The sequence below is a fragment of the Mytilus galloprovincialis genome, chromosome 3, assembly GCF_965363235.1.
Source record: "Mytilus galloprovincialis chromosome 3, xbMytGall1.hap1.1, whole genome shotgun sequence".
In the NCBI taxonomy this organism is placed as follows: Eukaryota; Metazoa; Mollusca; class Bivalvia; order Mytilida; family Mytilidae; genus Mytilus; species Mytilus galloprovincialis.
Genome location: NC_134840.1, coordinates 39468962 through 39482691, shown reverse-complemented (window position 1 = coordinate 39482691; position 13730 = coordinate 39468962). Strand labels below are relative to the sequence as shown.

The window sequence follows — 13730 nt, the reverse complement described above, 5'->3', positions numbered from 1 at the left end:
TGAAACATAAAAAAAAACAACGAACATTTCGTAATTTCCTAGACTTTCAAATTTATCACGAAATTTCTGATGTCTGCTATAATTTCTGACTTTGTCGAGTGTTGTTGGTTTTGCTCTTACATTTGATACCACGAAAAAATTAAATTTAACATTAAACCCTCAACGGGCTGTCTACATTTTCCGAATTGCAATTGCCGTACTGAAGTATCAATCTTTTTTTTTTAATAAAAAAATGGAACTCTTTATACGTCTATATTCAAACAAACATACCAGGAAAGCATCTAGCAATGCAACTGATAGAATTCAATTTATATAATTGTTATTTGTTTTTAATTTGTCAATGAAATAAGCAAGATCAGGAATAAAATTTATACATAGGGGCTTTCTATCATCGCAATATAATACTCAATAGTGCAACAAAGTGGATAATCGCTTACGTAGTGATTTTTTTTCTTAATGAAAGTGGAAAAAAAAGATTCAGTGGGTATACGTATGTCACAATAGCAGTAAAGTTTCATGCTTTATTTCTTATTTGGTGTTGCTATGATTACACCGTATTTTTCAATTTGAAGAATATAACGATTTGACATAATAGGTTGCAATGTATTGATTGCTCCCTCGACGACAGCTGACAGCAACAATTGAATTTGGTTTCGTGTTGATTTGTAAGGAAGATTAAAATTTAAGCAGAGCGATTCATTGTAAATATTAATTTAGAGATCAACTGCGTGTCACCAAGCCTTAATAGTCTCACTTTGGCACATCTCGTTAAATTATAGCACATTTTCTTCAATAAGCTGTTCTAATTCTCTCTGTGTTCAACTAAGCATAAGGTATTTTTCAGCTGTGTTCGAAAGAAATTGATGATACCAGTCTGTTGAAATGTTGCATGAAATATTGTTTATGTCTATTATGTTTAATGATAAACGTTAATGACAAAAAAATATCTGGCGTTTAGATAAAATCGTGAAATCGTTTGTATAGCAATTTTTCGTGGTCTATTACTTTTTGATAGATCTATAGGAGGGGACATTTTATAGCGATAAGAGATCGAATAAATATAACAGTATATGTTCCTAACGGAATAATTGGTATAGAATACTTGTTCCGACAGGAACAGACATTATGACATTGTTTACAATTACGTTTCTACTGGAACTTCTGTTAGGTGGAACAAATATACGTTGCCAGTATTACTAGCGTAGGAGGTGTTTCCACGACGCCGCAAATTTGTGGATAAAAAATTGTTGGACTTAATTGCAGACGAAGTTTATAGAGGTATTCAAATAATAGTTACCAGGGTTATAATTTTGTATGCCAGACGCGTGTTTCGTCTACATAAGACTCATCAGTGACGCTCATATCAAAATATTTATAAAGCCAAACAGGTACAAAGTCGAAGAGCATTGAGGATCCAAAATTCCAAAAAGTGGTGCCAAATACGGCTATGGTAAACTATGCCTGGGATAAGAAAATCCTTAGTTTTTCGTAAAATTCAAAGTTTTGTAAACAGGAAATTTATAAAAATACCACATTATTGATATTCATGTCAACACCGAAATGTTGAATACTGGGCTAGTTATAACTTCGGGGACGAAACGTCCACCAGCAGTGGCATCGACCCAGTGGTGTAAATAGTTATCAAAGGTACCAGGATTATAATTTTGTAATTAGCCAAACAAGTACAAAGTTGAAGAGCATTGCGGATCCAAAACTCCAAAAAGTGGTGCCAAATACGGCTAAGGAAATACGGCTACAGTGTGGCCAAACTCAATACTTATGTTGGTAATAATACTGAGACATTTAAATTTAACTTGTTTGTCATCGGCTACCGATAACAATGATGTTATGCTCTCACAGCCGATCAGAGGCCATCCATTGGAGGGGGGATAAATAGAATAAAAGAGTAAAGTTCATGTGCACGAAATACTATAAAATGATGAAAATTGAATTCATCCAAAATGATTGTAACTGTTTGCATGTTTAGTGAAAAATTAACCTTTAGTTGCGTATGTTATCAATCGACTTTACTGCTCTGATATATTTCTTGTCATTCAGTGTGAAAATGTCAATTTCAAATTAATATTCTTAAGCTTAGGTGTGAATGAATTAGTGACACAAAATCATAAACAAAAAAATGCTTGTCTGTTGAAAAAAATCTGATTTTGATAGCCTCCTTGAATTCGTTCACTCCTTGCTTTATTTCACGAAGTAAGACAGAGGGTGTGTGGCATGTAAATTATTCTATTCAGTAATATTGGTACACTGGTATATTTTCCATTTCAGCTTGCACAGTGTAAGAAGTTCAATGAAACTTTAATAAATGATGTAACACTAGATCAATTCGTATTAGCATAACGTATATTCTTTTTTCGCTTTCAATTTTACCTGCATATTTGTAATAACAATACGATTATAGTTGATGTATCAGATTGAAGGATTTAACATTGTTGATTAGAAAATAACAAACAATGTGTATCGTCGTGAAAGTAACATGGGATTCGTGTGTAAATATACAGACCCAACTGTTCAATTTTTCTAAATAACGAGAATGAAAATCCAAAACAAATGTACGCAAAAAATTCAACGGTTCGGGCGAATGGTATACTTATTACTTGTTTGCCTGTATTCCTTTGTGTTTCCTTGACCATGTGTTTGTTTAAATGTGTTTTATTCAGATGTTTGCAGTTGATGTGGTCTGTTGTATTATTTTCAATTTCCAAATTGAAATTTGACTTATTTGCCATAGCCTTCCACTTTCTCTTAAATGACGATTTTTTTATAACTAAGTTATTATTTCAATCTTTTCTCATTGTTTAGCGTGGTAAAAATCGTATTGTACTTCAGTATGCAAAAACCGTTTAAATATACCTGTACATCACTTGTCAAAACATTTTTACAGAATCTGTCCTAATATAGATCGAAATCATAACAGATACTCATAACTTTACAACAAGTAGACGTATAGTCCAGATGTATGCTGCTCTGATTTGCTTACTGAATAATGATCCAAAAATAATCAATAGAATTAATTAATATATCAATTCGAAAAAATCGCTGATAAAACAGAATTATTGCTTTAATCTAGGCTACCAGATAGTCTCAAAGGGAAACATTTTGTCTTTTATCTTGTTTATTTTGTAATATTCACTTTACAATACACCTGAGAGCATTCGTATTTATTGCATGAGAAGAGTTTCAGATACTTGAAAAGTTTTTTTTCCAGCAGTTTACGCCTAATTTCAATCAGTATTTTTAATTTGTTTTTTGTAAGTTGTTGACCATATGATGCTTTTGACCCACAGTCTAGGATTTACCTCGAAAATCATCGTTAAGATTTAAAATACTGCCATTCGAGTTTAAGGACTTATAATGTCAGTCTGTAGTTAAAAAATGTATAGGTTTTACTAACTTTTGGAGGAAAAAAAAAACAAAAATTTTCATGTTTTACTGCATTTGATATAATATTATAAAAGACAAGGAGAGGTATTGCCATAAGACAACTATCAAACACAATCCAAATAACGTGAACTTAATCAAAATTATTATAGCTCACCGTACGGTTTTAAATCATGAACAAAGCCCATACTGTATAGTCAGCTGCAAACGACCTCGATGTGACAAAATGAGAAACAGTCCAAACGAAAACATGTAACGACCTGAATTTTAACAAATTAATAAGAAACGAAAAAAAAAACAAAAAAAAAAACGGCCTAATTTATGACAAACTATGAACTTTAATGATCAAACCGTGTATCGTTACAGTTTGAAACATAAATTTTACATAGACTTTCAGAGTACCATGCATTTCGAATTCTGATTAATTGCTTTTTTCCTCGATCAAAATCTACAACAGACAGACAATACTATAAATGCCTCAATTTTATCTGCCAATGTTTTTTTCATTATTGCTGAAATAAAATGACTTTGATTGTTTGATAAGCATAGATTGAGTATTTGCAGGGGGGTCCGATTTTTTCATTAATATTGACAAAAATGTATCGTGACTGCGAACAGACCATTTCAAAAATTATTTCTTATACTTGTCAAACAGTTTGTTTCATTGTTTACTTGAAGAACTACAAGCATGTAATAAAAGTGTCACGAATTGGCTGTTTCTGTATTGGCCCTTGACTCGACAAATACAGTAAACATAGGATCTTTACCAGGATCAATACAAAAAATCAATAACACTATCACATTATTGCTACAGGTGCAAAAATATGAACACATAAAAAGCAATACAAATATACCATTATAAATACAGTTACATAAAGTCGCCTTCTAAAATTATTTAAAAAAAGGATTAACAAGAAGTACAAATGCAAAAAAAAAAAAAAAAAAAAAAAAAATCCAGCAAAAACCAAAACGCGACAAAGTAAATATTGTGTCTCAAACCCATTGAAGAAAGACCCATACCGAATTAAAGCAATACTTGATCTTATGCAGCAACCTTGCTTGAAACGGTAACATTTTGTTAAGTGTGATGTGAAGCCAGTTGCTGTCTCTTATACATGTTTATATATTTGATATACAATGTGCTTCAAATTTAGGGAATTTTAATTGCATGTATTGGATATTTGGTTAGATATTCACCTGAATGTTAAACTTGTTAATTTTGAATAAGTTAGAACTTTTTTATTTCGTGACAGCTTGTCTGTGGTTAAAGACCGTAACTATGATGGCCTTAATGTATCTGTTTTCTTTTGTGTTGTTGGGTTGCTGACATATAAATGTATGCACAATATTTCCTTTTATTCATTAATTAAAGTATAAACATTTTCAGTAAGAAGGTGTTTTTTAGTTTTCGACTCAATTTCTGTTGTCTGTATGGCACAAACAAAGTCTAATATAAAAAGACACAAATCGATGGTAACATACTTATAACAAATAACATCTTGAGAATAAAAATACAACTATAATATACGACTGATCTATTACTTAAAAGAATGTAATTGCATTTGTTATGGTTATAATTTTGTCATCTTATCAGCTTTTGATATCATTTTCTGAACAGAAATAGATTTGCATACTTAAGTGAATCATTTTCCCTACAACTTCATATTTCATTTGGCCTTTTTAACTACCGGTTAGTTTTATGATCAAACGTGACTGGAGTACAAAACTATAATCATGGTATATTTGATGATATTTTTTCTATAAAAATTTTTAGCAATTGCTCAAAAGATAGAGCAAAAGTATTAAAAGAAAGGCACATCTTCTCTTGTTTTTGTTTCACTCACAAGGTCAAAATCATGTTGGTATTATAAGTCGGAAATTCAAAGTCTCTATATAGTACTGGGACTACGTGTCCGGCCATTGATATGCGCATGTAACATTTCATCATGACGTGTATTTGCGCGTGTGTAATATCAATTGCAGCAGCAGCAGGTGTCTGCGTGACTGAAATGTCATGATAATGACTGAACAATGCGGTATCAATGTCGGCGATACATTTCCCAGTTTCCAGTTCTTAACACGCGAAATCGACAATATGAACTTTTCTTTTTTGTTTATGTAAAGGGAGCACTTATAATAAACTTTTAAATAGCCTTTCGGTAATATCAACTGTTGTTACAGTGATAATAAAGATTTGTCATTTTTTTTAAATACAGACTTGTAGTTACTTATGAAATCTAATTCACTCCAATGGTCAATATGTTTATTGCTGTTATTAAAAGTCCAATGTCCTTCTTCAAAATTAATAAATAAATATATTTGAAAATAATTTGTTTTAAAGGTTTTTGATTTCATGATTCGAATGAGGTAGCTGAGTATCTGTACTTCTATGAATTAGTTTATAATGTCTCCTTCTAAATATAGGAAAATGGAATATTTTATTTAAATTTCTTTTTCTGCTCTCCTTTTTCGTTTCATACACTCCTGTCCAGGACAAAACCTCTTTTTTTTATTTCACTTTGATTTATGATATTTGGTATAAAGGTGTATATTACTATACCACAATGTCTGGCATAACACCATGACCGCTATGTGACCCTGACTTTTACACTAAGGTCACAATTGTTGACTTTTGTGACATTTTTGTGTCCAGAACATAGAAATGGGTGCAACACAGAAATTCCTACTATTGAAGATGGCCTTTGGAATTAACCTTTGATGAAGAAGGTAAAATAATTATTTTAATAGGTCAATCAAAGATCAAACATATGTTATTACTTAAAATGGTAAGACCTTTTCGATGCAACTATTTATTTACCCGTGGATCATCCCCTTTTTCGTTTCTATAATTAATAAAGATAGTTCAGTTTCATGGTAGACAATTCACTTTTCAAAATTCATTATTAGCCGGATAAATAGTCTAAGCAATATTTTTGCCGCTTTAGCCGGACTAACAGCCCCAGCACTATCTCTCTGGCTAGCCGGACAAATAGCCCAGCACTATTCTTCCGAAAAGCCGGATAAATTGTCCCAGTACTTTTCTTCCTGCTAGCGGGACAAATAGCAACTGCCTTTGTTACACTACATGTATCTTTACATTTTTTTTTAAAATTATAAATTGTACAGCGCTTCATATTACTGTTAAGGGCGATTTTTGTGCCGAATATCTACAATATTGTTAGAACATTGAAATATACCCGTTACAATTTAACCCTAGTTCTTTGAGTTTTGGGATCATCCCCTTTCTCGATATTATAATTAAAATAAAGATAGTTCAGTTTCATGGTAAACAATTCACTTTTCACAATTCATTATTAGCCGGATAAATAGTCTAAGCAATATTCTTGCCGCCTTAGCCGGACAAATAGCCCAGCACTATTCTTCCGGAAAGTCGGACAAATTGTCTCAGTACTTTTCTTCCTGCTAGCCGGACAAATAGCAACTGCCTTTATTATACTAGCTTTACATTTTAAAAATAAAATATGAATTGTACAGCGCTACATATTACTATTAAGGACGATGTTTGTGCCGAATATCCACAATATTGTTAGAACCTCAAAATATACACGTAACAATTTAACACTAGTACTTTGAGTTTTGGAAATAGGTAAAAGTTTGTAAACGAAACCATCCCAAATGTTATGTATTAAAATAACCCAGAATAATTTAACATATCGTAAACAGTAAATTTATAAAAAAAAAAAATACACATCGATGATATTTCATGTCAACATCAAGGAGCTGACTACTGGGGTAGTGAAACCCCCAGGGACGAAACGTCCACCAGCAGTCGCAGCATCCGAGCGATGGTAAAAAACTCTTCGAGATACAAGACTTGAATTTTGTTACGGCAAACGCGCGTGTCGTCTACATAAGACTTATGAGTGATGGACTTATCAGAATAGTCCTTGAATGAAATAAATGTAATGGAATTGGGTCTACCTTTTTGCAGAAAATCTTTGATTAACATTTCGATCAATGCCTTTAGATGTATGTACCACATGTATATAAAATACAAAGGAACATGATACATTTAACGACATTTACTGTTTCACCTATTGACACAATTTCGTGGTTTCTTATAGTTCGAGAGCGATTGTCGTTTCAATTACGTGATCACTAAGGTGACATGTAAACTGGAACAAGTTTCAAACTGTTTTCCTTCTTCCATTCCGTCGATATCACTCCAATTTGACTTTTATTTCCAAGATGTTGAGAAAGCCACCACACAATGATAATTTCAAAACCTAAACACGATGTTATCTCTTCTTCACAACAATTTAATTACGTTTCACTTTAAGGCATACAAATATTTCAAAATTATTAGTTTTTAGATGCATTTATTTTGATGTAAAAAACTAATTAGTAAAAAATCGTTATGGTTCAATTCTGTATTCTTCTACATTTGTGTAGATGAGTTATTTAAAGATTTTTCCATTTGTATCGTTTAAAGACTATCAAATATCAAACCATAATGAATTATAAATTACAGTGATTTCCGACATAAGACAATATCATGAAAACAATATCGCAATGGCATCTGCTACTCTGCAGCTATAGAATTGTACAATAGAAGACAGCTCTACGTCGTACGTTCAGACATGGCCTTAATTGGTGTCACAATGAAAGATAAATATTTCATTAAAACTGCCTCGTCTACACAGAAAAGAAGTTTATCGCCACATTAATTGCTACTCTCTTACTTTGTGAAAGCATCAGAAAGATTATAGTACTTGATTAGAAGTAACCTTTTCGTAATTGAGTATAAAAAGACAAACTAATTTGTTGTTTGGACATGTTTCTACGGTTCAAATTGACGTAGAATTATTTCTTATGGGAATACAAAATATGAATAAAAGATGAATATTCATGTAAATGATGGTGTTTCAGTCCATGCGTACCTTCTTCAAAATAAAACTTTGTAGAACATTTTAGATTTTAGAATGTGATATTAATTCAAATATCAAAACCATTAGTAAATTTAAGCACATGTTTAATCTTATTTATACAATGTGTATAATGCCAATTCAAGCCGCCATACATCATGTACAATGATACATTAGAGGTTAACCCTACGAAGAAAGACATACACCTAACAAGAGAAATATTTCATTTTTATATTAGACTTGGCTGTGTGTGGCGCTGTGCTCAGTACAAGCGGACCCAACAGCTGGAGTTCAAATCCTGCTTAGTTAAATGATATAAAGTTGCAAGACTAAAAAAAGTAATTCCAACATTGTTCGGCTTAATTCAAAACATATATTAGTTCTGAATTGAAGAGCATTCCGTTTCATTAGGCTTTACGTTTCCTCAATTTAAATAAATTCTTTGGTAATGATCCTGTTTGAGCAGAAATAAGAGACTTAATTATGGCTATGTCGATAGACAAATAAATTGGGATTTTCTTTGGTAACACTTCCCAAATGAATTCTAATCTGATCACATCAAAGCCTTAACCATTAGTGTTTAGGATTCAAAAGACGGTAATAAATAGCAATACTACACGTAACAGTTTTCTATATAACAAAAAAGTTAGATTGACTCGGTTCTTTAAACACGTTTGTCATCAACTTATATGTAATTATATTTGAACACATATACGACATCAATAAGTTGATTCTTGCATTTTGTTTTATTACGAATGGTGTAAAAGAAGTTTTTATTAGAAATTTATATAAAAAAAAAAAAAGAGTTACGTGATTAAATGTTTTTATTTTTTTCGAATTCCTTTATTGAAATGTGAGCATCAGAACTTTTTTGGTTTGTTTGTGAATATAATTCTATAAAAACACATTAGTTATAAAGATTAAGACATGTTTCGGGGCCTCGGTGATCACGTGTCGGTGATCGAGTTATCCAAGTAGTTCATCAATAATGTTAAGAATTCGATCACTGCACGTAGTAGGTGCGGTGCTTTCGACTCCGATCTCAATTGACTAGGATTTCTTGCGCCGGTGGTTTTTCTTGGCACCACACATTCCTGCACAAATAAAAACTGGTCCACACAAAAAATGCCAATAATGCGAAAAGTGACGTTAAATACAAACTTCTCATATGGAAAGAATCAATAAGTTTACCCGGATCGTACCTAAAATAACGGGTTTGGTAAACAACATCTCCGTAAACATGAGGAAGTACTTTCCCACTTGTAATTATTTTCAGTAAACTTTTAAACCAAATCTTTGTATCAATTTAATGCAAGTTTTAAAGTAACTAATGATAAATAAATCCATGACTTACTAATTTACTATTAACACATAGATTACAGTCATTGAAATAACAAAAACGCCACTACATACACGGACATAGAGAACGAGTTGGGGTATACAATACAAGAGAAAGTTTGCTATCAAAGGGGTGCAATTGGTGCCAAAGGGATACTTACAACGTTTCGATAAACTGTATTGCCAAAACGTACATGAATGTAGGAAAGGAGAAAAATCACAGCTGCAATCATCTTATCACACCTCCAGGTAGTACATATAGCATATTTACATTTACCATTCGCAGAAGAAGGCTTAACATAAGTTGTAGCAAATAAATTTGCAATAAGAATTTTCAAACGACCATTTAATCTAATAGGAAAACTTTTGTTTGATTAGCTTTTTATGAAAGAGCAGTAAAAGAATTGAACAGTCAAAACTGGCAATCGAATAAAAAGGACCATCAAAAGCATCTAATATATCTATAACATCCACAGAATATTTAAGGAAAAGGCCTGTAGAAAGTTAAGAATATGACAGTTGTTATCCATTAGTTTGTTGTGTTTGAGCTTTTGATTTTTTCATTTGCCTAGCAAATGGACTTTCCGTTTAGAATTTTCCTCGGAGTTCGATATCTTTGTTCTTTTACTTTTTCATTCAAAAAATAATTTATTCCACTATTTTGATACGTTTTAATACAAAAACTAATGATAAGTTCTTTGATAGTAGTGAAAGAACTTATTAAAAGCAATGAGATATTAATTGTTACAGTAGAACACTTAAATTGTACCAGAGATATAGTTTATCTAACCAAAAAAAAAATAAAATAAAAAGTTACCTGCCTCAAGTTAAATATCAAACATAATGATCACAGATACTTCAAAAAGTACATTATACAAACCGGCGTACAAAAACAACAACTTACCAATGGTGGATACAACTGTTCCAACAAAGTAAAATGCTCCAGAGAAGTCCCATCTCGGACGTTTGTTTCCTATAAATCCGGCAGATTCGGCTTCAGTATGAGCATTCAGCAATATCTGTAAATCCGTTTCATTTATTTTAGGATATTTTTGTCGGAATAAATTCAAGGAATCATTATACTTCTTTCTTTCTTCCACCTCGTTATCCCGTTCCAAAAACATAAATACTGTTGCACCTGCTAGCATATATGCAGTCATTACAAAAAACAAAAGAATAAATCTCGCGTTGTCTTCGCGCAGATGCAGGGCAAAGCAGCACCCCTGCTTTCTGGCAATAGGCATACCGAAAATAAAGAGTTACACCATTTTGTTATCCCACACATCAGATAAAAGTTTTTGTCGAAAAACCAGTGAAATTATAACCTCACAGATTCCAATATATAGAATTCAATATCAGGTTTCAGTCCCCTAACATTTCAACACATTAGAAGTCAATATAATCGTTAAAAGGAATAACTATACCGCTATTAAATTGAGATTTGTTGACAATTACTACTAAAATGATACAGCAAAGTGGCTTCATTATTAATTCCATCAGTGTAATTTTCTAAGAATTCAAAAATTCAAAATGAGAATCACAAGATGTTACCATACTTAGATAAATATTTTTCGCAGCACAAATTCCGATTATTACGGTATGAATGAAACACAAACACCAGTTGAACTGCAAATAAAACTGTTAGTTATACGTGACAGATTTTATTTTATCGATCTAGTCACGGATGATATTGCAGTTACGCTCGGAACATCAACTTATAATAATGGATAGTTATCGGTCATAATTGATATGTGTTACACAGTTTGTATTAGGGTATAGTGAATTAAAGACAGATTACAGAGGACGAAGGTGAGAACATCGATTGGTATGATAGTTTATTTACCAAGGACGAGTCAATAGCCGTCTACTTAAATCAATCGATCAATCTCAACCCAATCATAACTAATAATTACATGTTCATGTCACTTTCATGGAACATACTTTACTAAACAAAAATGGAATTATTTGCCTTATGTCCAGAATACGTTTATTTCCATGACTGGAACTTATCTGTTTTTGCAATGATTAATATACTTCTGGTGACATCGCTGTTCATTTCTCGGTGAACGTGTTGCTAACAAATAATTCTATATGATGAAGTTCTTTTGAACGATCCCGTACACGAAAGATCAATCACAATTCACAACTTTAACATGTCGTTTGATATTAAGCGTATTAAACTTGAAAGGTAGTAAATATCTACATAATTGCAATCCCATGAACTTATTTTAATGCCAAGACTCTGGAGCATGCTATTGATGGTTTATCGTTACATGTTTAACAGTAAAAATTGTGTTTTATTACATTCTAATAAAACAATGGCCTGGTGATGACCTTAAAATATGCATTGTTTTGTCATGTGATACTTGTTAGATTAAAGCCACATTGCAAGTTTTGTCTGTGAATGAACAAGAGATACAGTTTTGTAATTTTAGAAATTTCATTAAAGTGTGTGTATGCATTTTATCATAAATATGACACATGCTATTTGTAAATCAAATGACAAAACTGAATTCAAGGATTCGATCCATATTGTAAAAACGATACTATTGCCACAGCTTGCTTATACATATAAACACGTTTGTTACACTCATAGTAAGTCACTATTGAATGAAGATGATACTAACTAAATCTCAGTTTTCAAGGATTAAGCTAAGATGAAGGATCAAAGTCAAGAGGTTACACTAGAAACATGTGTTGCATACAGACAGTATCATACGTACTATTTTTAAACGTTAATATTTAAAAAAATCGTTTAAAACAATTCGATGTTTTCCAAAAATCAAAGCATTTTTTCAACTTTCTTTACATTTTTTAACACTTTCAAGTGACATATTTATGTTAATTAATTTGGCAGAACTTTGATGTATTAGTTGTTGCTATTCCGAATCACAACACTAACAGAATACACGAATGAAGGAGGTCATATTGAACATTTTATTGGTTCTTTTGTTTTAATATTTGTAGGGTGATAACTAGACTTTACCGGTATAGTGACAAAAAATATAACAAAAATGCCGAGGTAAATACAAAAATGCCGAGGTAAATACAAAAATGCCGAGGTAAAATACAAAAAAGCCGAGGTAAATACAAAAAAGCCGAGGTAAATACAAAAATGCCGAGGTAAATACAAAAATGGTAAGTCCACAAAAACTGACACAATTAAACGTTATTAAGCAACCAACAGAACGTGTGTTAAACAAACACTAACTAAACCCCCCACTTGTATAAAAGTTGATTACAGTTCCGTTATATTAACAAAATTGGGTAAGCAACCGATTTATACAAATAGTGATGGAGAGTTGTCTCATTGGCACACATATCACATCTTGCTATATATCTATACTAGGTTAATGTGACAAACATTTAGATCTAGCAGTCCAAACTGTGTAAACAAAACATCACATATATTCAGCACAAATGACTAAAAAATTCAAACAAATATACAAACAAATCTTACCTCTAGACCAACAAAAAAGTTGTAATTGATAGTTAATTTGACGAAGAAGCCGATAAAAAAAGATTTTGTAGTTTATAGTACATACCTTATATAATAAACACTTTCTACATGAAGTACAAATTAAATACAATATAAATACAAGGGTAAACAAAACGGAAACAAAACTAAAAATCTCTTGCGTGAATATTGTACCTAAGGACCCAACTAAACGAGGAACGCCTCGACAGCATGATGCACAAACCCTGAGTCACGACAACAGTATTCGAAAAGATTTTTTTTAAGGATGATGGTTTAGTCTTCAAATTAATCAATTCGAACTTATTATTTAAAGGGGGAAAAGGGGGGGTCATAGACTTCCAGCATAAATTTATAGAGGTTAGATATTTCTATCGGCAACTCCCCTTTTAAAATTCCATTGTTAACCTACTTGTTGATTTTTCATCTGAAATACAATTAGGGTTTCCTAAAGTATATCAAAGGTATTGTCATTGCTCTATGTTAAATTCTACAATTACAAGCATTTTTTGCTTTTTTCTTCTTATGTTTATATAATGTGACAGAAAATTTATGTCAAAAGTATACCTTATCCTACTTTTGCTGAAAAATTTAACATCACTGTAGTTGCAAATAACATCGAACTAGTTTCC

The 13730-nt window shown here is 31.8% G+C and overlaps 1 protein-coding gene across 1 annotated transcript in view; it reads right to left on the bottom strand.

Moving 5' to 3' along the window:
• Window positions 1-11343, bottom strand: part of LOC143067910 (potassium channel, subfamily K, member 13-like) — a 70403-nt gene extending 59060 nt beyond the window's left edge. Inside the window, exon 1 of the mRNA XM_076241531.1 lies at window positions 10528-11343. Within this exon, the coding sequence (XP_076097646.1) occupies window positions 10528-10867 (340 nt within the window). The 5' untranslated portion in view covers window positions 10868-11343. The remainder of the gene's footprint in view (window positions 1-10527) is intronic.
• Between the last annotated feature and the right edge of the window lie 2387 nt (window positions 11344-13730).